General features: G+C 44.5%; 1 protein-coding gene across 2 annotated transcripts; it reads left to right on the forward strand.

The window, feature by feature from the left end:
* Positions 1–32: 32 nt before the first annotated feature.
* On the forward strand, positions 33–7,757 carry LOC311016570 (eukaryotic translation initiation factor 5A-1-like). 2 transcript variants are annotated; one of them, XM_084014355.1, is made up of 5 exons: positions 33–140; positions 938–1,110; positions 1,255–1,359; positions 3,611–3,742; positions 4,411–7,757. In XM_084014355.1, exons 2-5 carry the CDS (start codon positions 949–951, stop codon positions 4,468–4,470), a joined length of 459 nt encoding a protein of 152 aa, XP_083870481.1. In that variant the 5' UTR covers positions 33–140; positions 938–948; the 3' UTR covers positions 4,471–7,757. The 2 variants fall into 2 exon arrangements, with proteins under 2 accessions (XP_083870481.1, XP_083870480.1); XM_084014354.1 differs by lacking the exon at positions 33–140 and adding an exon at positions 231–279.
* Positions 7,758–20,294: the final 12,537 nt, after the last annotated feature.

Consider the following 20,294-nt stretch of genomic DNA (forward strand, 5'->3'; position numbering starts at 1 on the left):
CCCTGTCTGAGCGCGAGGCCCTCCCCCTCCCTCGCGCACCTCGTCACCGGAGCCCGTACCTGCCCTCTCTCCGCTGCTGCGGTACAAAAGCTCTGCGCATGCGAAGTGACTCTTCCTCTTTGTTGTAAGGAAGACGCAAGGTGAGTTTAAAACGCCTAGCTGCGTATAAGTAACATTTTCACCGCGTAGCTGTCGCTGAGAACAGAACTAACTACTGTATCGTGGCGTGAGTGACGTCCCACCTGATGTGCGACACCGGGGGGGCCGTGTGTTGCCCCGGTAACGTCGTTAATCAGTAACTTCGGTGGTTTGACAGAAGTTCGCTAACGTTAGCAGCAGTGTCGTTTAGCCGGTGGCGATGGGTGTGGATCGCGTTAGCAAAGGCTAGTTTAGCTCAACGATGACAGCAACACACGAGGCGGAACCTGAAGCTAGGTTAGCTTTAAGCTAACGCTACAGCTATCGGCTACCAGCTGCCACGTAGCATAGCTAGCTGGATGCTGGTGTTGTGCTAGCTCGCTAGGCTAAACTGCCGAGCCGCCCGGACCCGAACCTGTTAGCATGTTGTGTGTCGTTGACAGGCGTGACGTTTTAAACTCGACACGGTAGCAGCTAACGTTAGCTCTTCGCATAGTTAGCCAGTGAATGTTGGAGATCCTTAAGTGTATTAGCTTTAGCTTGTATTTAGGTATTTTTTTAAAGCCACCAACGACTTCCTCTCTGGCAACTGTTATGGATGTCTAAGCTGGTCTTGGTTGTAGTCATCGTTACTATTGAGGCGTTCAAGGACCCCCCTTTGCTGAACAGCTACTACTTCACTCAGATGAGGACCTTCTTCTCCCTCCATTCAAGTTTGCACTATTGTCTCTTAATGCCACACACATTCCTTTTATAACTGTCGCAAGCATCTAATGTGTTCTCTTTCCGTCTGGATCAGAACAGTCCAACATGGCAGATGAAGATTTTCAATCCGGGGACTCTGGGGCCTCCTCAACATTCCCCATGCAGTGTTCTGCGTTGAGGAAGAATGGCTATGTCATGCTGAAAGGTCGCCCCTGCAAGATCATTGAAATGAGTACCTCCAAGACCGGCAAGCATGGACATGCCAAGGTAAAAACCTCCCTGTGCATCATCTGGAATGCAGAGCTTAAGGCACTCCAGTGATTCAGCCCAGTTTCCCAGTTTTACAAGTAACCCCCATTGCTTACTTGTCCTGAGGCCGGATCTAATAATCTGGTGATGGTGTTTCCCCAGGTTCATCTTACAGGACTCGACATCTTTACTCAGAAGAAGTATGAAGATATCTGCCCATCCACCCACAACATGGATGTCCCACATGTTACAAGGAAAGACTACCAGGTGAGAAGACTAACCTAGTAGCAGCAAGGGCTCCCTTAGGTGTGTGTGTTGTCAGTTGAAACAAGTTTGTACTGGAATGATTTGTTTCCCTGGCTGGAATCTGTGTTTTCGGTTTGTTTTGACCACCCGTGTATCAGTTTGCCATACTGTTTGGTATTTGGTATGACCGAAATAATCTGGTGTGAAGAAATTAGTCTTATATACGATTGCTAAATCGGGCGTGTCACATTGGTTAGAGCTGAGCTGTCTCTCCAGGAGTTGTGAAAGGATGAACAGGGTTTGAACTGGTTGAACAGGTTTTGGCTTGGCCAACAGTCTTTTCTGCCCTGCGGAAGGCCTCTTTGGGATACCAGTTCTTTAAAAACGCAAAGCAATGCTTGGTGTGCTAGTAGGACGGCTGGATTTAGTTCCTGGGATCTGGTTTTTTTTTCAATCTGGATCTTTGCTTCTCGCTCCATTTGTGTGGCAAAAGATTATTTTAAGTAACGTTTCCCCATGTTGTACTTCTGCAACAGCCCACACTACCAAAACTTAGAGGAGGCAGGAGGAGGTGCTATTCTCAAATCTTGCTAGCTCTCTTGCTAGCTTTCCAACATTACATACCCCAGCTTTAAACTGCCAGTCTACCATCATTTACGTTGTTTTATTTTTAGCCATCGCCGCTAGCTTCATGATAATTTAACAGACTCATCACTTGCCGAGTTCAACCAGCTCAGGGTTGTGAACGTCACCTAGTGTTCATGTTCAGCCGCTAGTGAAGGAGCTGTATGTCTGCAACGCTGCTGGGTGGGCTGTCAACCGGAGGAGGCGACGTCACCGTTATCGATAAGAGTAGACGGGAGTCTTCTGCTGCTGCCCTTCTGCTTCCAGGGTCCACATGTCGGACGTTCAGAGATGCTCTTCTGCATACCTCGGTTTAGGGCTGCACGATTCTGGAAAAAATGTGAATCACGATTTTTTTGCTTAGAATTGAGATCACGATTCTCTTGCACGATTTTTTTCCACAAAATGTTTATTGCACTGATGAACTTTAACAAAACAAAAAAACGTTTGTTGCTTTGGCAGAGGCATAGTAGTAGTTCTATCATTGGAAGATAAGTAATTTTTACAAAAGTAAAAAAAAAAAAACACACACGGGCGATTTTAAGTATTGCACGCTTGGCGGGCTGCCACTAGAGGATGATTGACAGGCGCTTCATACAATCACGCCTACACTTCATGGCTGCACCTGATTGGACGATCGCTTTCACAGCTGTCCTGTCTGCTCCGGAGTTCACGCAGACCAACATGGCGGCTCGTTTGGAAACTTTCTCTTATTTTACGACAATAGTTCACCGAAAGGTGTTTCTGAAAACATTTTAAGCGAGAAATAAGCTATGCAGTTGCTGAATCTGTCTTTATTTTAGATCGACAACATTCAGTTTAGAAGATTTTCGCGAGCGTTCCCGAGGCGGCGAGTCGAGCCCGGCGCAATGCATGGGACGCGGGGAAACACCGCTGCCTGTGGACACGTACCTTCTCTCTTTCCAAACACTCTGCAGGCGGCTTCCTCCACTGAATCACGTGTTGTTAAGACGCTTTACCATAGGTTGAGGGGCGGCAGTGCTGCGTTTAGGGGCGCTTCAAAAAATCCGGAAGGAAATAGGAGCATTTGTGATGCAGCTCGAGATATAAAATGCTTCAGAATCGCCGTGTGTAGAAATGAGATCACGTGTATGTGTGAATCGAGATCGCGATTTTTTTTTTACGATTTTTTGTGCAGCCCTACCTCGGTTGGAACAAGTTGTGATTTGAGTTACGGTTGCTTGTCTATCAGATCTAACCAGTCCAGCCATTAGTCCTGACCTCTGGCATCAACAAGGCTTCTTCTCCCAGAGAACTGCCGCTCACCGGATATTTTCTCTTTTTCAGACCATTCTCTGAATGGTTGTTGGTGCCAGGCGGGGCTGGCACTTTAATCACCTTTCTTCCCCATTCTGATGCTCGGTGTGAACTTCAGCAGATCGCCTTGACCGTGTCTACATGCCCAAATGCATTGAGTTGCTCCCATGTGATTGGCTAATTAGATACGTGTTCACAAGCAGTTGAACAGGCGTACTTACTAAAGTGAGTGAGTGTGTAAGTTCATCGTGGTGCGATTCCATTGGAAGATTATAAATCTGGTAATCATAGTACCTTTTTTTTACATAAAAGCAACACATCTTCATGCCTGTCCGAGTTAACATCTTTGGTTGTTTGATTGCACGTTTAGGTGGTAGACATCTCCGATGGTTTCTTGTCCCTGATGGATGACGGAGGAGTAACCAGAGAGGACCTGAAACTGCCAGAAGGAGACTTGGGCAAAGACATCGATAAGAGGTTTGAAAATGGAGACACTTTTGTGGTGAGTTTCTGTGTGGAAAATTATAATCCTCTTATTGGTCGTGGCTGAACTGTCAAATGTGTGAATGACGTACAGTTAAATATCAGGAACGTGGCCATGCTGACTGTGATTTTAGTTAAACTTGGACAGCATCACAAAGCTACCCCAGATGATGCCCCAACATCAAACTGTTGGTGTCATACAGCTTTTTGAGTTCATTTGTGGTTTTGTGCTTGTGAACGGAGGTGGACATCTGCATGCAGACGGCAGTTATTTTATTGCCACTACTAGTATACTTGATATAAGATTTTATCATAGATCAGGATTAAAGAAACCCACTAAAGTTAATTGTGCTGAATTGTGAGTGGTCTATTTTGATAATAACCAGGATAAATCCTTAATCGTGTCACGAAATTCATATTGCAATAATCAAATAAAGCGTGGTGGTGGATGGGACTGAGCACAGGACACATTGCTTTTACATGTTTATGCTTGTTGAGCTGCATGTTGTACTTTTTTATTGTTACTCCTGCAGGTTTTATTTTTTACTTCTGTGCTCTGCTGCCGGGTGTTTGTGTGGCTCAGCCTCGACACAAAGCAGACGCTGCAGCGCGACAATAAACTGCTTATTAATCAGCAGAGAAAACTGATGTGTTGTCAAAGATCTGACGTTTCATCTCCCGTTTCAGGTCTCCGTGATGAAAGCTTTAGATGATGAACATGTAATCGCCGCCAAGACCATGACTTAAATGTCTGGGACGACGCTAAAGACCTCGCACTCCTATTCTCCACGCTGGCTTTGAAGCCTAACCAAAGCTACTGGCCTTCACCCCGCATCTCTACCAGTTTCCCCACTGGTCAGCTGACGTCTGGGAAACTGGAATGGGTCTTCAGCTTTCCCTTGGGGTCAGGGCTGACTGACATCCTCTTCAATCATGAGGTCATCCACACCTTTTAGCCATCCTAACTTTGCAATGGCTGCCGATTATCATTCCAGGAATTCCTTACAACCTTCCAGCAATCCATCCTTTTTTTTTTTTTTTTTTTTTTTAAAGAGTAGGGGTGATCTGCTTCTTTTTCTGTGTGTGTTACTTTTTTCTTCCCCTGAAATGTGGGGCTTTGGGTTGGCTGTCGGCATGTATTTTAAGGCTCGTCTACAGTTGAGATGCTGCTCTCAACTGAAATTCTTCCGTAAAAGGATTTTATCTCTAACTCTACTTGGTATGCAGCTCAGAGAACCGAAAAACAACTTCATTAATGGCCAGAATATGCCTTTCTGCCTTTTTGACAATTAAAACGTATGCATGCACACGGAAAATCTGAAATTTGGCACTTGACTTGTGTACACATGCCCTAGCAGCTGTGATGAGATTTTCTTTGCATTGAAACTGCAGACCCTTTTTAAGAGGAGATTTCTACTACGTATAGCCACGTCTCAGTAAGACTGGTCTTTAGTAGCAGGGAACTCTGGTGTCTCTTCTGAAGCCGAACGTGGGTGGTTGGGTGGTTCTCTTCTATGCCATGAAACCTTTTCCTTTCACTCGAGGCCTTTTCATGGGCTAACAAATGTATAGAACGTTATTTTGAAAGAACAAAACACTGAAAACCTTAACCATTGGCAACATCACGAGAATTCTTGGCACACAATAGTGGAAACAACCGTTTTACGTCTCGTAAGACGTAGCCGGATCAAAGTCTTGTCGTCGTGGGAGACTTTGGTGCTGAAGAATAGATGAGAGTTGCCATTGAGCTTTACTTGGGTTGCTGATGGGGAGGGGTGGGGGGTAGTTGTAGAAGGTAAATTTGGGGGTGGTAGGTCCGCTTGCAATTTAAATTAGAATTTTTAAACATTTTGTGCAGAGTTTGCACTCTTAAATGTATCGTTGCTCACATTACTTTTTAAATAAAATGCCAATATGCTGAATGGTTATTTTACGTTTACATCCACACAGGAAAAAAAAATAATTTGTAGACTTCGGGGTAATTGCAAGGAGATCAGACAGTTTTCATGCACTGTATTAATGTGGTTGCTGTAGAATCTACCCTTTACATGCAGGTATTCACTTCTCACCCCTACCTCCTAGGGCAAAACACACATTTTACATGTATTTTCAACATATTTGGAAGCGCTGCAGTGTTTGTTTTTTTGTTTTTCTGATATGAACATTTGCACTGATGGTGCCGTGAGGATGACGGATTCTGGTAAAGTCTTTCAGGAGACGTGTAAAAATTATAAATAACCCACTTTCCAGCTGTGGAAATTACTTATTTAGACTTTTTTAATGTCTATGATCTAATGGTCATGGGTTTCAGCTACTTTCTGCACTGTGGTCGTAGCAATACTTATCTGATTTCCAGTTTGGGAATCCTGTGCTCTCATAGAATACCTATTAGAATCTCTTAAGCATGTACATGGTCCCTTACACCTGCTTAGGAAAGTGTTTATATGACATTTTGGCATCGGATTACTGCCAGAAGTTGACAATAACCCGATCTTTTAAATGTGTGCAAACACCGTTATATTACCATTGGAAGGTGTGCGATCCATCTTTAACGATTGTCCAATAGCTGCCAGCCTGTTTTTGTTCCGTCTTCAGTTCAGCTGAAGTATAAACTTAGGTCCAGACACCAAAGTAATCCACCCACTGCTGTTATGTATTAGGTTCTACATTCATTTTGTTCCTCAACATTCCTCCTTCAGTGTGTTTTTCCTGAAAAAATAAGTTGGGAGCTAAATCTGGCTGTTTGTTTTCTCCTGTCCCTCTGGGTTTTCACTAATGGTACAAAACGGCACAAAAAATAGTCCTCTGGACTGCAAGGACCAAAAGTGGAAGGCTAATGGTACACATTCATTTCTTTAAGCAGGAGGGGAAAGGGTTTTACTTGAAAACAAATGCTCTTGTGGCCACAGCAGAAACATGAGTCGATTGCATGACAAATGGAGGCACGTGTAAGACGACTTGTAGTCCCTGCACATGAATCCTCCTCCGACTTGTGTGTAAAACCTGTTGAACACATTGCAGGAAATGCTAAAACTCCAAACGTTAAACTCGTTTGGTGAAGTGAGCCTGAATGCACTGGCGTTGTCATCGGCCCTTTTTGTTTTGGTTGTAAACCTGCGATTGTCCGTGACGCCCAGATGTAGTTTCTAGTGTACGGCTTCCATAAACCAACTGTCCCCCCCCCCTCCACAGCCCCAACAGAAGACGAGTCTTCCTGAAGCCACGTTTGTGCCCCGTTACCTGTGGAGAGCCAGGCCAGGCGTAGGCAAACTGGCTCCTTTCTCACCTCCCAGTGTTTGAGCTGGTCTGGACTCCCCTGTAGCACTAATTACTACCACACGTCCTGTCAGTGATCCTCCAGCTTTAAGCCATCTTTTATATGAAGGCTGGTAACGGGACCCCTTATTCCCAACACTGCAAGGGAGATGTCCCGGTCCTCATTAGCTTCACATGCCGACCTAGGATCAGAGACTTAAGGGATACAACTGCAAACCTACTGGAGAGTCATGAGGGCAGATTTTCTCAGGGCTCCAACGGTGTTGGGAGATGTGCTACTTAAACGGTGTCCTTTGGTGAGGATTAGAAATGCAATGATTGCAGTAGTTTTTATTTGGCTGCGTTTGTCTCCCAGTCTGTTATTGGAGAATGTTACATTTCCCCCACTGACGTCGTCTGCTTCACGTTTTGCTCTCGAGCGTTTTCATTTTCTCACAAGAAACTGTTTGTTTGTGTCCGTTGAGGTCACAGGTACAGTGTATTGTGTTAAACTTGGGGTTAGGTGGTTTACTCGGTCCGGTACCTTCTTATGTTCCTGGTGGATGCTGGAGAAGGGGTTTTAGGGTATTTCCCCAGCTTGGCACAGGTCTCTCTTTTCCTTTTTAATCAAAGCCATGTATAGGGATCTGACCTTTTTAGCCTCTTCTGGACCATAAGGGTACACGGGCTGCTCTATTCTAATGTATAGCTGCTGTTTTAAAAGTCACAACTGTCTGTTTTTTTATTGTATAGGCAAAATAAAGATCATTCAGATGGTACTGGCTGCATTCGTTGTTCACCCACAAAATAAGCACACTATTAATGAATGACGATCAAATAAAATGTATATAAATATGTATAATTACAATATATCATTCTCCAATTTAAAGTCAGTGGCTGGAAATTATTTGAGTGTTTTTAGGCTAATTGGCTAAGGGGAGAAGATCAACGCGCATGCTCAGAGAAGCAATTATTAAAGGGGATGTACTTGTTAAAGGGGACAGCACACATTCGACAGAGCATTATGCCAGCTGCGATCTGATTGGCTGTTTGCCAAGCAGGTGAATCCTTGTTGTGATTAGCTGCCATTTGACAGAAGTATATTTAAGAAAAAAGAGTGTTTTCCAAAAGAAGCACAACGGTGTTGATTTGAAACGGAACCGTGAAATGAAACGCCTCGGTGGTATCGGAGCAAACCGAACCGCCGGTAAAAACCGTCAACGGTACGTGTGGTGGAAGTTCGTCAGGGTGAAGCGGCTAACCGCTAGCTTTGTCCAGAAGACTTCCGTTTGGAAACGGTGTCACTTGGCCAAGAACACACTCGGGATCCGGGCGACGTCATGGGAGGAAGACCAACCGTGGAAGCAGCAGGACGACGCGGTGAAACCGGACCAAGGAGCCCGGCGACAGGTATGTGTCGGCCGGTTCATCACTGCTGAACTACCGGACCTGAAATAGCATCGACTTCATCATCTCCATAGCGGTTTGATACTTTTCATTCACGTTATTAAGAGTCAAGATTCAGGCTGGACCCTGATGGGGGAAGTGAAAGCAAATGATATACAGTATATCAATATACTCAGCTTCTCAGCAGCTTCTTTACACAAATAAACTATATCAAGATGCATTTCTGTTAGTTGGTCACTAGATGGCAGTGAAGCATCACTTTTCATAGCTCAGATTTTCTGAAGTCTGCTACCTATCTGTCTGTCTGCCTGCCTGTCTGTCTGTTAATGAGAGGTGTCAATTGTGTGACTTGGAGATCATGCCATATTTGCCTTTTTTTTTTAGCGATGATGAAGCACTCATGCATTTTAGAGGGATGCCCACTCCTATACAGGCCTTCCATTTAAAGGACCATAATAATCACGATGCCTCCTACAGACTGCATGTGTGTTTTTGGAGGAGGCACTCTGCAAGCTACACACTCTCGTCGCTAACCTCACACACCTCCGTTAACAAGGTGAACCGTCCCAGGCCTCCATGGCCATTAGAGAGAAACCTCTTCTCCAGCGTGTTTTAACCCGGATGGATACTTTCATGGCTTCTTTCATGGCTTCTTTCATGGCTCGGCGTGGAGATAAAAGTGGGGATTGTGGAGGGGATTGGCCGAGGTTTAATGGGCCGGGCGGTGAAGCCGCTGAATTCCTGCCAGATGTTTGGAGGAGATGAACCGGTCTGTAGTGATCGGAGATTTGATGTAGTTTCTGGGTTGAGGGCTTCTTTGTAAGTCAGGGAAAACACACACACAGAGACACACACACACAGACACACAGACCTTTGTCTGGATGCAGCCAGGGATGGAGAAGGAGCAGAGATCTCAGCGTTACTGTGAGCGTGAGCTTCTTTTATTGAAACGTGGGATTAGCTGCTTGTGTGTGAAAAAGAGTGAAAATAGTGAGCTGTCTTCAGTTTCTTCCAGCCGTTTCAGCCCCACACATAACTGAATTATTGCTGGTGCTTTTGTTTGGCAGTATATATACATTATCGGCTTACATGTATTATTATTATTATAAAATATTCTTCAAATAGTTTATTGTGATGACAGGATGAAATGAGGTAAAACAGATTAAAAGCAGAATAATGTTTTGAAACCTTTTTATTAAGAAAAGTGTGTGTGTGTATATATGTGTATATATATATATATATATGAATGAAGGGGTGCTTTTGAACATCAGTGGTTATTAAATCCAGATTTTGAAGTATGGAATGGAGAGAAAGATCACTTCATCTCTGGCTCTGACGGGACTTAGCGGACAGAAGGAGGTGTTCTGGCCTCCTTTCATGTGCTCCGTCCCGCTGGGAGGGGAGGTGGGGTAGCTTCTCTGTGTGCGGTGGGTGGGGGCTTCGTCTATACTCTGTTGTTTTACCGACAGTATTTAGAAATAGACGGTGTGATTTCTTTCCATCATGAAGTTGTAGTGCGTCGCCATCAGTGTCACAGGCAGTTAAACTCGGAAAGCTTTTAATTGGGATGTCAGTTTTGGTTAATTTGGCTTATTTAAAAGAAACAAAACGCACAAATCTACGGGACACACAAAAGGCACTTTCCTTTTACTCTTTCACCATCCACTTTAAATGGTTGGTGGTGTAAATGCCTCGTTTTATTTTGGCTCTGCTGACGGTTATTGCTGCATATTGATAAGGTTAGTGGTGCGGGTGCAGCCACCGTTTTTTTTTTTTATTGATAGTCCCTCTAAAAGCTGATCAGATGATGCCTCAGTTCTCTGTGTGTGTCCAGTGGTGCGCCTGTCTGAACGTGTGTTAATATATAGACGTATTGAAGTAACCTATACATCGATTTACACATGGCCATGAACACCCGTGTTAAACGAGAGCCAAACATCATACGGGCCGGCTTCTGTTTGTCTCCGATGAACGATGGGAGTTTAAACATTCATAAAGTCAAAGGCAACGTGTTGTTTCTGGCCACCTGCTTGTGTGTGTGTGTGTGTGTGTGTGTGTGTGTGTGTGTGTGTGTGTGTGTGTGTGTGTGTGTGTGTGTGTGTGTGTGTGTGTGTGTGTGTGTGTGTGTGTGTGTGTGTGTGTGTGTGTGTGTGTGTGTGTGTGTGTGTGTGTGTGTGTGTGTGTGTATATGGGTGTGTGTGTGTGTGTGTATATGGGTGTGTGTGTGTGTGTGTGTGGGTGTGTGTGTGTGTGTAAGGGCAGTCCGTAGACTAGTAGTTGGAATGTGAGAGCATGTCCAACATCTGGAGGTTGACTCCAGCAGGAGGTGGGAGGAGAACGTGAAGAAGAGCTGATGGGAGGGGGGGGGCATTATTCAAACCATATGAGGATCGCTCCCATACTGGAGGAGGAAAACACCACTTTTTTACTTTATTTAATTGATTGTAACAGAGAGTCATTGGTGAATTTTAATGAATCATTTAATGAACAAGATTGAGACATAAAGTAGGTGGGGGGGAGTTGTGAATTTACTAATTGTTTTCACACATTGTAGCCAGGATGAACTTACATCTGCCTGATTATTTAGCTAATTAATAGATAGTTGTAGCTTCCCGCGGTCGCAAAAGGACCACAAAGATACTCGAAATGACTCGAAAGAGTTTCAAGAGGCTACAAAGAGACGCAGAATAACTACAAAGACATTAGACACGATGTGACTACAGAGAGAGAGAACGAACACAAAGACACACAGCATGACCATAAAGAGACACAACATGACATTAGAGACACAAATCCATCACAGAGAAGCAAAATCGACCCCTTTTAAAAAAGAAACATGCAAAGTGACTACAAAGAGACGCACAAAGTCTGGGCTCAGCTATTAATGATGAGCATGTATTGGTCTAGAATGGGAGCTTTAAATGTGAGACTTGGTGAGACATGATGACAATGGGCCGGCGTGTGGTGATGTGTCCACAGTGTTTGTGGTATTGGTCGTGCTGATGTGAGGCAGACGGACTGGAGGGAGGGTTGGGAGTGCTGCAGGAATGCTGAGGCGATGCTATCATCCTGATAAACAGGTGTCCGTCTTCCCTCCTCCGTGATTTCCACTGAACTTCTGACCCCTGTGTTACAAAAGAGGAAACCAACGATGCTTAAATGTGCTGAGGTTTGTCGTGCAGTTTGACCTCTGGTGACCTCAGAGTCCCTGTGCTCCCCCGGGAGAGAAACTGTGCACATGTTGGTGCTTGTTTTTAACACGGAGAATTGTTTTGTGTCTGTGTCTAGAATAAAAAACAGAAAAATACTGAAAAGTGAAATAGTATTATAAGAAGGCAATGAATTCTTATAAAAAAAAATGCCATAAGATATTTGCAATATCCGAGTCCTTGAAGTAGCATTGTGTGTGTCTGCCTGCCTGTCTGCCTGTCTGTCTGTCTGCCTCAAGGACACTGAGGGATCCACTTTGCATTGTGGTGTTTTTCTTGATGAAGTCTCCGTTTCCAGCGGACTGTTTGTGAAACAGCTCGTGTTTTGTCTCTGTAGAGAATGTCATGAGAAAAAGGGTACGATGCCAGCTCCTATCTCCCTTTTGGGGAAGTGAAACGTGTGACTAACATTCACATTTAGGTCATTCAGCGGACACTTTTGTCTAAAGCGACTTACAGTAAGTACATTTGTGGAAAGAAAGAAACCACAACATTTAGTGCTGATAACTAACTGTAGGGGCCAAAATCCATATTTGGTCTGTTTGTTTATTGTTTATTTTGAAAGGTCACTCATACTGTTTTTTGGTCATGTCACTTCCGTTTTGATTGACACATGGGTGTGGTTTAATCTATACACCTGGGCACTCGGATCGGTATGGGGTAAGAGAGAAAGGGGGTTAGTGGCGCTCCTGATTCATATTTTCTGTTTACCGTCAAATCGTCAAATAACCAAGAATAAATCGTCAAACAATAAACATCACTGGACTTGGATTCATTTGAACGACGCGTAACTGCCTGGAGCCCACCTAAGCCTCTTAGCGACCTTTTATAGGAAAACTGTCGCTACAATTAGTAAACAGAAAATTCAATCCAAAAACACCACGGCATGGACGGAATTCAACGTTGCTCTTACCGCTTGGATCTCGATGTTTTGCACTGAACGAACTATGCAACACATTGGACTCTTTTCCGCGGACGCCTTGGATCAGAGACATAAGTGACAGCAGCGCATCACAGCCATCGGAAACGGTATGTTGGTTGATCCTTCTGTGTATTTGTTTGAAGTGGAACACAGTTTGGAGAGGCTGCCGTTTTGTCCATTGGGGACTGTTTGTTTGGGCTTGTGTTGCGCGTGCTTCGTTTGTCGCGATCGGCAATTGTTTGGGCTGATTTGACTGTGTGGTGAGCAGTGGCCGCCGTGCTGTGCTGTTGTGTTGAAAATCGCATTGTGGCTGAAGCAATGTCATTACGGATTGCATTGTGTCTGTTGCTCAGTGCTTTGGTGAATTGTGCACGTTGAAAGTTCACATAATGAGTGACGCAAATGAAATGGAAAATACGGAGAAGAGAACGGACAAGCTTACAGCCAAAGCGCTGGCTTGCAAAATGGAAACTCTTCAAAAGCAACGTCAATCTAATGTGACAAAAATGAAAGCACTCTCACGCGAAATTAAAGAGCTCATGAAAAATGATGAAAATGCAAAGAAAGTGCAATTCAAACTGAATGAACTCAAACAACTGGATGAAAATGCAAAGGCAGCACATGAGTCAGTGATTGTTTTACTTCCCAAAGAGGAAAAGGTAACACAAAATGAGTGGTTTGGATGCGTAATAAAACACAACACAGACTTCACTGATGATGTAAAAACATGGCTCTCTGAGACTGAAAGACACTTTCAGCAAGCAAGAAATGTGACTGCAGATGTGTTTGCTGCACAATCAGTCATCTCTCCCATTCAACCTGAAGAGGAGGCACCTGTTGCACCTGTTGAATTAAAGGAAGATATACCACACTCTGTTCCAACTGCCATTCCTTCTCAACAGAATAAAGCAATATCTGACATGCAGGATGAAATTAAACCAAGTGACAGTGTGTCAAATGTTACCAACAGGAGTCACAAATCACATTCTTCATGCTCAAGATTTTCCACCACCTCATCTGCATGCATCAAGGCTGAGGCTGAAATGGCTGCTCTTATTGTAAAACAACAAATGCTAAAAGATAAACATGCCATAGAAGCACAAGAGGAGCAGCTAAGGAGGAAAAAAGAGCAACTGGAGCTGGATGGAAACCTTGCTGCTACAATGGCAAAAATGAAGATTCTTGGAGCCTCAAGTAGATCTGGTGTGCGTAGCCACAGATCAAGAGTGTCGGATGGTATGAACTCGTATATGGAGAAAAAACAACGTGAAAAGAAAACACAAATGACTGCCACTGCTGACGGAGACAGTACTCAAACCCAATCTCTCCCCACAGTGCCAGTGACAGTTCAGTCAAATACATTAACTATGGATGCACATGTTACAATACCAACAACATTGCCTGCTCCTAACAATGGTGAACAGAGCAACATGCTTAGCATCATGGAAAAGCAAAATGACATCACTGCATTAATGGTCCAACAACAGTCTCTCTCTTTAATGCCCAAGAAGGAGATTTGTCGTTTTGATGGTGACCCACTTCAATTTCAAACATTCATAAAATCCTTTGAACACAACATTGAAAGCAAGAACCCAAACCCCACAGATTGTCTTTATTATCTGGAACAATATACGGAAGCACAACCAAGAGAAATGGTGAGGAGCTGCCTTCATATGACAGCAGACAGAGGATTCAGGAAGGCAAAATCCTTACTGCAGGAGCACTTTGGCAACGAGCATAAAATTGCTACAGCCTACATGGAGAAGGCTCTTTCATGGGCGTCAATTAAACCAGATGACACAAAAACACTACAAGCATACACTCTGTTTCTAAGAGGATGTTGCAATGCCATGGAAGATGTCAACAACATGCAAGAGCTTAACATGTCAGCTAACCTGCTAATTATAATTAAGAAGCTGCCATATCGACTGAGGGATAAATGGAGATCTGTGGCATGTGATTTTCAGGAAAGGTACAAACAAAGGGCTACCTTCAGGGATCTGGTCAATTACCTTGAAAAACAGGTGAGGATTGCAACTGATCCAGTATTTGGAGACATCAAAGACACTCCAACACCAAGCAAGGATGGAAGAAGTTTTATGTCAAAACCACCTCATCCAAGAATCAAAGGAAGTACATTTGCAACCACTGTGACAGTTGCACATGAGAAAAATGGAAATGGACCGAGGAAAATGGAGAGTTGGCCGGCTGTAAAAAGGTGTTTGTTCTGTGGAGGTGGACATGCTTTGGAGGTGTGTTTCCTATTGGAAAAGAAAGCACATCATGAGAAAATCACTTTCCTTAAAGAAAATGGAGCCTGCTTTGGTTGTTTGCAGATAGGACACATGAGCAAGGACTGCAGGAAGCGACTCAGCTGCAACATATGCAATTTGAAGCATCCTCAGATGCTGCATATCCACCAAAGGAGATTTGAAATGGACAAACATCAAGCTCAAACAAAAGAAGAAGCTGACATCAGAGCCATAGCCTCGGTACAGACAAGTGGTCTTACTGGGGCCGGTGAAGACAATTGCAAACTCTCAATAGTGCCTGTGAAAGTAAAGGCCAAGAAGGGGAATACAACAGTGCATACATATGCATTCCTTGACCCGGGAAGCACTGCGTCATTTTGCACATTGGGGCTAATGACTAAGCTAAATCTCCAGGGAAGAAAATCAAATATTCTTCTGAGAACAATGGGTCAAAAGAAGGTCGTTGAAACCAGCATTGTTTCAGGCCTAGAGGTTACAGGACTTCATGGCACTGATTTCTGTGATCTCCCATGTGTGTACACTCAGAAGACCATGCCTGTGCATAAAGGAAACATCCCACATCAAAATGACATCAATCAGTGGCATCATTTGAAGAATATTCACTTACCTGAACTGGACTGTGAGATTGAGTTGTTGATTGGCTCCGATGTACCAAAGGCTCTGGAACCACTTCAAGTCATCCGGAGTGTGGGAGATGGACCGTATGCCGTTGAAACAATGCTCGGCTGGACAGTTAACGGACCTCTGGGAGGAAAAGATGATTATGCTCAGGAGCAGTCAGAGATCAGGGTTAACAGGATATCAGTTGTTGCACTTGATGAGCAGTGGGAGCAGCAGTTCAAGATTGACTTTCCTGAGTGTGTCAAAGATGACCAAGAGCCTTCAAAAGAAGATCAGCAGTTCTTGGATTTGGTATCAACATCTGCAAAGCTAGTTAATGGACATTACTGCTTTGGTTTACCATTGAAGGACAAGGGGCATCAGAGGAGGAGCAGGAGGAAAAGGAAAGAGAAGGAAAGGAGGCGAATGAGGACAGGGAAGAGCTCAGGGAGCACAGAAAGGAGATTGAGGAGGAAAGGAAGAAAACAGAGGAGGATGGTGAACTGGAGGACAAGGAAAAGGAAGGACGGGACACAATTAAAGGTGTGGAAGACAGGAAGGAGACAGAGAAGGATAGGAAAGACATTAAAATCCTAGAGGAGGATAGTGAGGAGGAAGGAAAGGAGACGGAGGACCGGAACGAAGAAGTCAGAAACCAGAGGAGATCCAGTCGGACCTTCTCAAGACCCTGATAGAGACCCTGCTAGGGGCTGAATCTTTGGATGCCAATTATCCTGAGGTGCTGGAGCTGGAAGATGAAGAGGATACAGAGGAGGTTCAAGAACATGAAGGATTGTGGAGACCATTATGGACAAAAAGGGACTTGTACGTCAGCTTCGGATCAAGTCAAAGACCGGATTTCTGACCAGGCCCATCAACAAAGTCTGCCTACTATTGGAGGCAGAGGATCATTGACTGACCCAAACTGACTTTTGACCCCTTGACTTTGTTCCTGAACACTTGATTTTGACTAATCACTCTTTCCTTAGAGAACGTATATTGGATTACAAATAATGAAGAAAGAAGATCAAGAAAATATATTTATATACTATGTTGATTATGTCGAAATAGTAATTATTATTTGAAACATAATAATTAGGGGCCGGAATTGTAGGGGCCAAAATCCATATTTGGTCTGTTTGTTTATTGTTTATTTTGAAAGGTCACTCATACTGTTTTTTGGTCATGTCACTTCCGTTTTGATTGACACATGGGTGTGGTTTAATCTATACACCTGGGCACTCGGATCGGTATGGGGTAAGAGAGAAAGGGGGTTAGTGGCGCTCCTGATTCATATTTTCTGTTTACCGTCAAATCGTCAAATAACCAAGAATAAATCGTCAAACAATAAACATCACTGGACTTGGATTCATTTGAACGACGCGTAACTGCCTGGAGCCCACCTAAGCCTCTTAGCGACCTTTTATAGGAAAACTGTCGCTACACTAACAGTGTAGTATTCATGTATTACCTCCCTTTTTAATCCACCCTCAGCTGGCACTATGATGAAGAATGATGATGACGAAGGTGCGTGCGTGCGTGCGTGCGTGCGTGTGTGTGTGTGTGTGTGTGTGTGTGTGTGTGTGTGTGTGTGTGTGTGTGTGTGTGTGTGTGTGTGTGTGTGTGTGTACCTGCATTACTCTAATTGTAAGAAGCATGTTTCCTTATTCTGAAATGGCACAAGAAGCTTTTTAAGTTTCAGTTTTGAGTTACACTTTGGTGTGTGTGTGTGTGTGTGTGTGTGTGTGTGTGTGTGTGTGTGTGTGTGTGTGTGTGTGTGTGTGTGTGTGTGTGTGTGTGTGTGTGTGTGTGTGTGTGTGTGTGCATGCATGCATGCATCAGAGGGTGAATGAGTGTGTAATGTGCTACATATGTTCTGTGTTCTGTGTGTTTGTGGACGGAGGACTGGGAGCGCTTATGAAAACAGTGTTACCCAGAGTACAGTTCTCCTGGATCACAGGTTACAGCCCCAGGGGGTTGTGGGATAGGCTGGGTCACGGCAGGGAGCGGATGAACCTGACTGTGACTCCGTGTGTGTGTGTGTGTGTGTGTGTGTGTGTGTGTGTGTGTGTTGTGTGTGCGCGTGTGTAAAATAAGCAGGAAGAGGAGACTGACGTAAGTGACATCACAGAACAAGCTGATTTCAACCGTGTGTTGTAATATCACCTCTGACGTTCCAATTGGTGTGTGTGTGTGTGTGTGTGTGTGTGTGTGTGTGTGTGTGTGTGTGTGTGTGTGTGTGTGTGTGTGTGTGTGTGTGTGTGTGTGTGTGTGTGTGTGTGTGTGTGTGTCAGCAGCTGGTTAAAAGGTGATTTACGATTGAACGGTGGACGTGCAGTCTCGTCTCCATACAGCAGGGGGTGCTACGATGTCTAAGAAGTGGCCAAGGATCACCATGTGCAGTACACTGGCAAACATAACACACACCCAGCACCTCTCCTCTGTCTCATGTTTATTCAATTAAAAACAAAATTTGCACCCAAATGCTGATGCGGTATTTTTTTATATGACATACTGTTGCTGTAGTCTGGTATACTTTGTATTCTGTAGATCTAGTGTGATATGTTGAGTGTACATTTACTGTTTATTTTTGGATAAAAACATAATTACCACATTTGGGATTTATAACGTCCATCCGTCACAAATCACTTCTGGTTCAGGCTATATGCTCTATATGCCCATTTATACTCCTAGTATGGACTATTATTAAGGACGGCTCGAGTATTAATCTCTAACACGTATTGAAACCAATGACATTTTTCAAGCAAATACCTCGTCCAGTATCAGTGTTGGCCGACCCATGACCCCTGACCCCTGAGCTCTGTCTTCATCAGCGTACATGAAGCTGGTCATCCCTCGTACTCTGTGTCTTTCATGTTCTCTTTTTCCCTCCAAACCTTCTAGTAACATTACAGCTCCTCACATCTGGGACACACCTGTCAAGGTGAGGAGTCAGTTCTCTTCAGGAAGTTTATTTAAAAAAAAAAGAAAAACCACTACCCATTTATAAGTATGGATTTTGACAGTCTGCAAACAAACTGTTACAAAAATAAAACAATGTTCTGATGCGACAAAGCTGTGGCGAAGGTTTGTTTAGGTTTAGGCACGCACCACTGCATGGTTATGGTTAAAAGAAATCAGTGTTGACCGTCAGGGGGAAACAGGAAGTGAGCATCTTTGACTCGGTGTCAAAGTCTGACCCATATCTGACCTCCCTGAGCTTGTCCCTCAGCAGAGGGCTTTGTCTGAATGTAGACGTACAGTATCTTCCTCTAGAATATACCTTTTTTTTTTAGAGCCAAACCAAGTATGGTGGGTTGATAAATCCTACAACAGACCAATTACATCAGCCCAAAACTAGTGTTTGATAGCCTGTGTGTGTTAGTTGGTGGGAAGCCAGTGAGGGAACACGCCCTTTGCTGCATGTGTGGCTGGTCTTGTGGGAGAGGACCAGGAGCTGTGTGGCGCACGGTGGGAACTGGGCTCGTGTGTGTGTGTGTGTGTGTGTTGTGTGTGTGTGTGTGTGTGTGTGAATCCCGAATGACTTTAAATTTGATTCCATGTGCATTATTGATGAAGTGCTGATGGTGTGAGTGTTCATTGCTTTAAGAGAGTTGTTTGATGTTCTATTCATCAGCGCAGAAGGAAAGGCTTGTTTATCGATCAGTATTGAGAATCAATGCAAACAATAGGCTTTGCCTCCATCGTCTCCCTTTTTAGAGATCATGTCCTCGTTTGGACTGGGAGAACATGAAGCTAACAAGCGTGAAACGGAGGCGGAGGGAGGTTCGGCCACGTGTTTCTGTGAAACCATCGCCAGGCATTGTTCTCTGAAAGGAAAGATCCAACACCAGAGCTGGATTAATGACCTGCCGTCCCTGTTGTTCTGTGTGTGTGTGTGTGTGTGTTGCCACCATCCACTGTTAACATGAACATACACAAAGATGAAGGTGGAAATGACACGCTGATTGGAAAGCTGCTCTCTGCCCTCGCCCTATTGTTGAGCTGCCAGTCTGTCTGCATCAGTAATAAACATCAGTTAGAGTGTGTGTGTTTGAGCCGGAGGTCACGATGCAGACTCACATTAAGGAGACACCCAGAGGTCAGTCTTTCACGACGTCTTCGTCACTTTGCCTTCCTCCACACGGGGAGCAGGCTTCAGGCTCGGACGCACGACAGGCTGGATGTTTGCTAACGGATGTTTGTTGTTGACGACGACCAAATGCATTTCATGTCTTCTCCTGCGGGACAAGCCCAGCGTTTGAAACACTCTTCTGTTACCTCGGGGTGGATTTGACAACACTTGTGGTCACATGATGCTCTAGTGATGTAGGTTTGCACTGCCAATTAGGATAAAAAAAATGAGCTGCAGTGACTGCATGGTTGTTAAAGTGTACTGTTCTGTAAGACAGGAAGGAAAAGTGTGTTTTAATAGAGCATCAAACGGAGCGTAATGCAGTGAATGAGCAGAAAAGTTCCCAGGAAAGTGTGCTGCACGGAGGATAGCGGTTCTTTTGTGATCGCGGTTCCCCTCCTTCACCTCGACTGTAACAGTGGTTTGTTTAGTTCTCGCGTCGGGCCAACAAAGCTCCCACTGAGCTGAAGACCGAGCGTGAGAGAAGCCCAAGACGATGCGAGGGCTTTAGACGAGGACGGAGAGACGTGGGAGCTTCGGGGAGATGGCAGCGTGTCGAGGGGCTTTCGGAGACCTAATCGAGTTAAGACGTCAGGCGGGTCAGAAAGATGATGAAAGCAGTTTGTATCAGAAGATATTCCGTTCCCGTCGAGCTAACTCGCTGGAAAGAGCTTCGCTAAATGGTGCGATGTTTGCAAAAGATCCTCCTAGGAGGGCAAAGCTCCATCTGCTGCACTCAAACTGGACTCTGAACTTTACCATAAACGGTG

The sequence above is a fragment of the Eutrigla gurnardus genome (assembly GCF_963514095.1).
Source record: "Eutrigla gurnardus genome assembly, chromosome: 7".
Lineage (NCBI taxonomy): Eukaryota > Metazoa > Chordata > Actinopteri > Perciformes > Triglidae > Eutrigla > Eutrigla gurnardus.

Coding starts and splice junctions, on each gene's coding strand:
- LOC311016570 (XM_084014354.1), top strand. CDS start 246: ATGTGCGACACCGGGGGGGCCGTGTGTTGCCCCG. Junction 1,111..1,254: donor GCAAGCATGGACATGCCAAG/GTAAAAACCTCC, acceptor GTGTTTCCCCAG/GTTCATCTTACAGGACTCGA. Junction 1,360..3,610: donor TTACAAGGAAAGACTACCAG/GTGAGAAGACTA, acceptor TTGCACGTTTAG/GTGGTAGACATCTCCGATGG.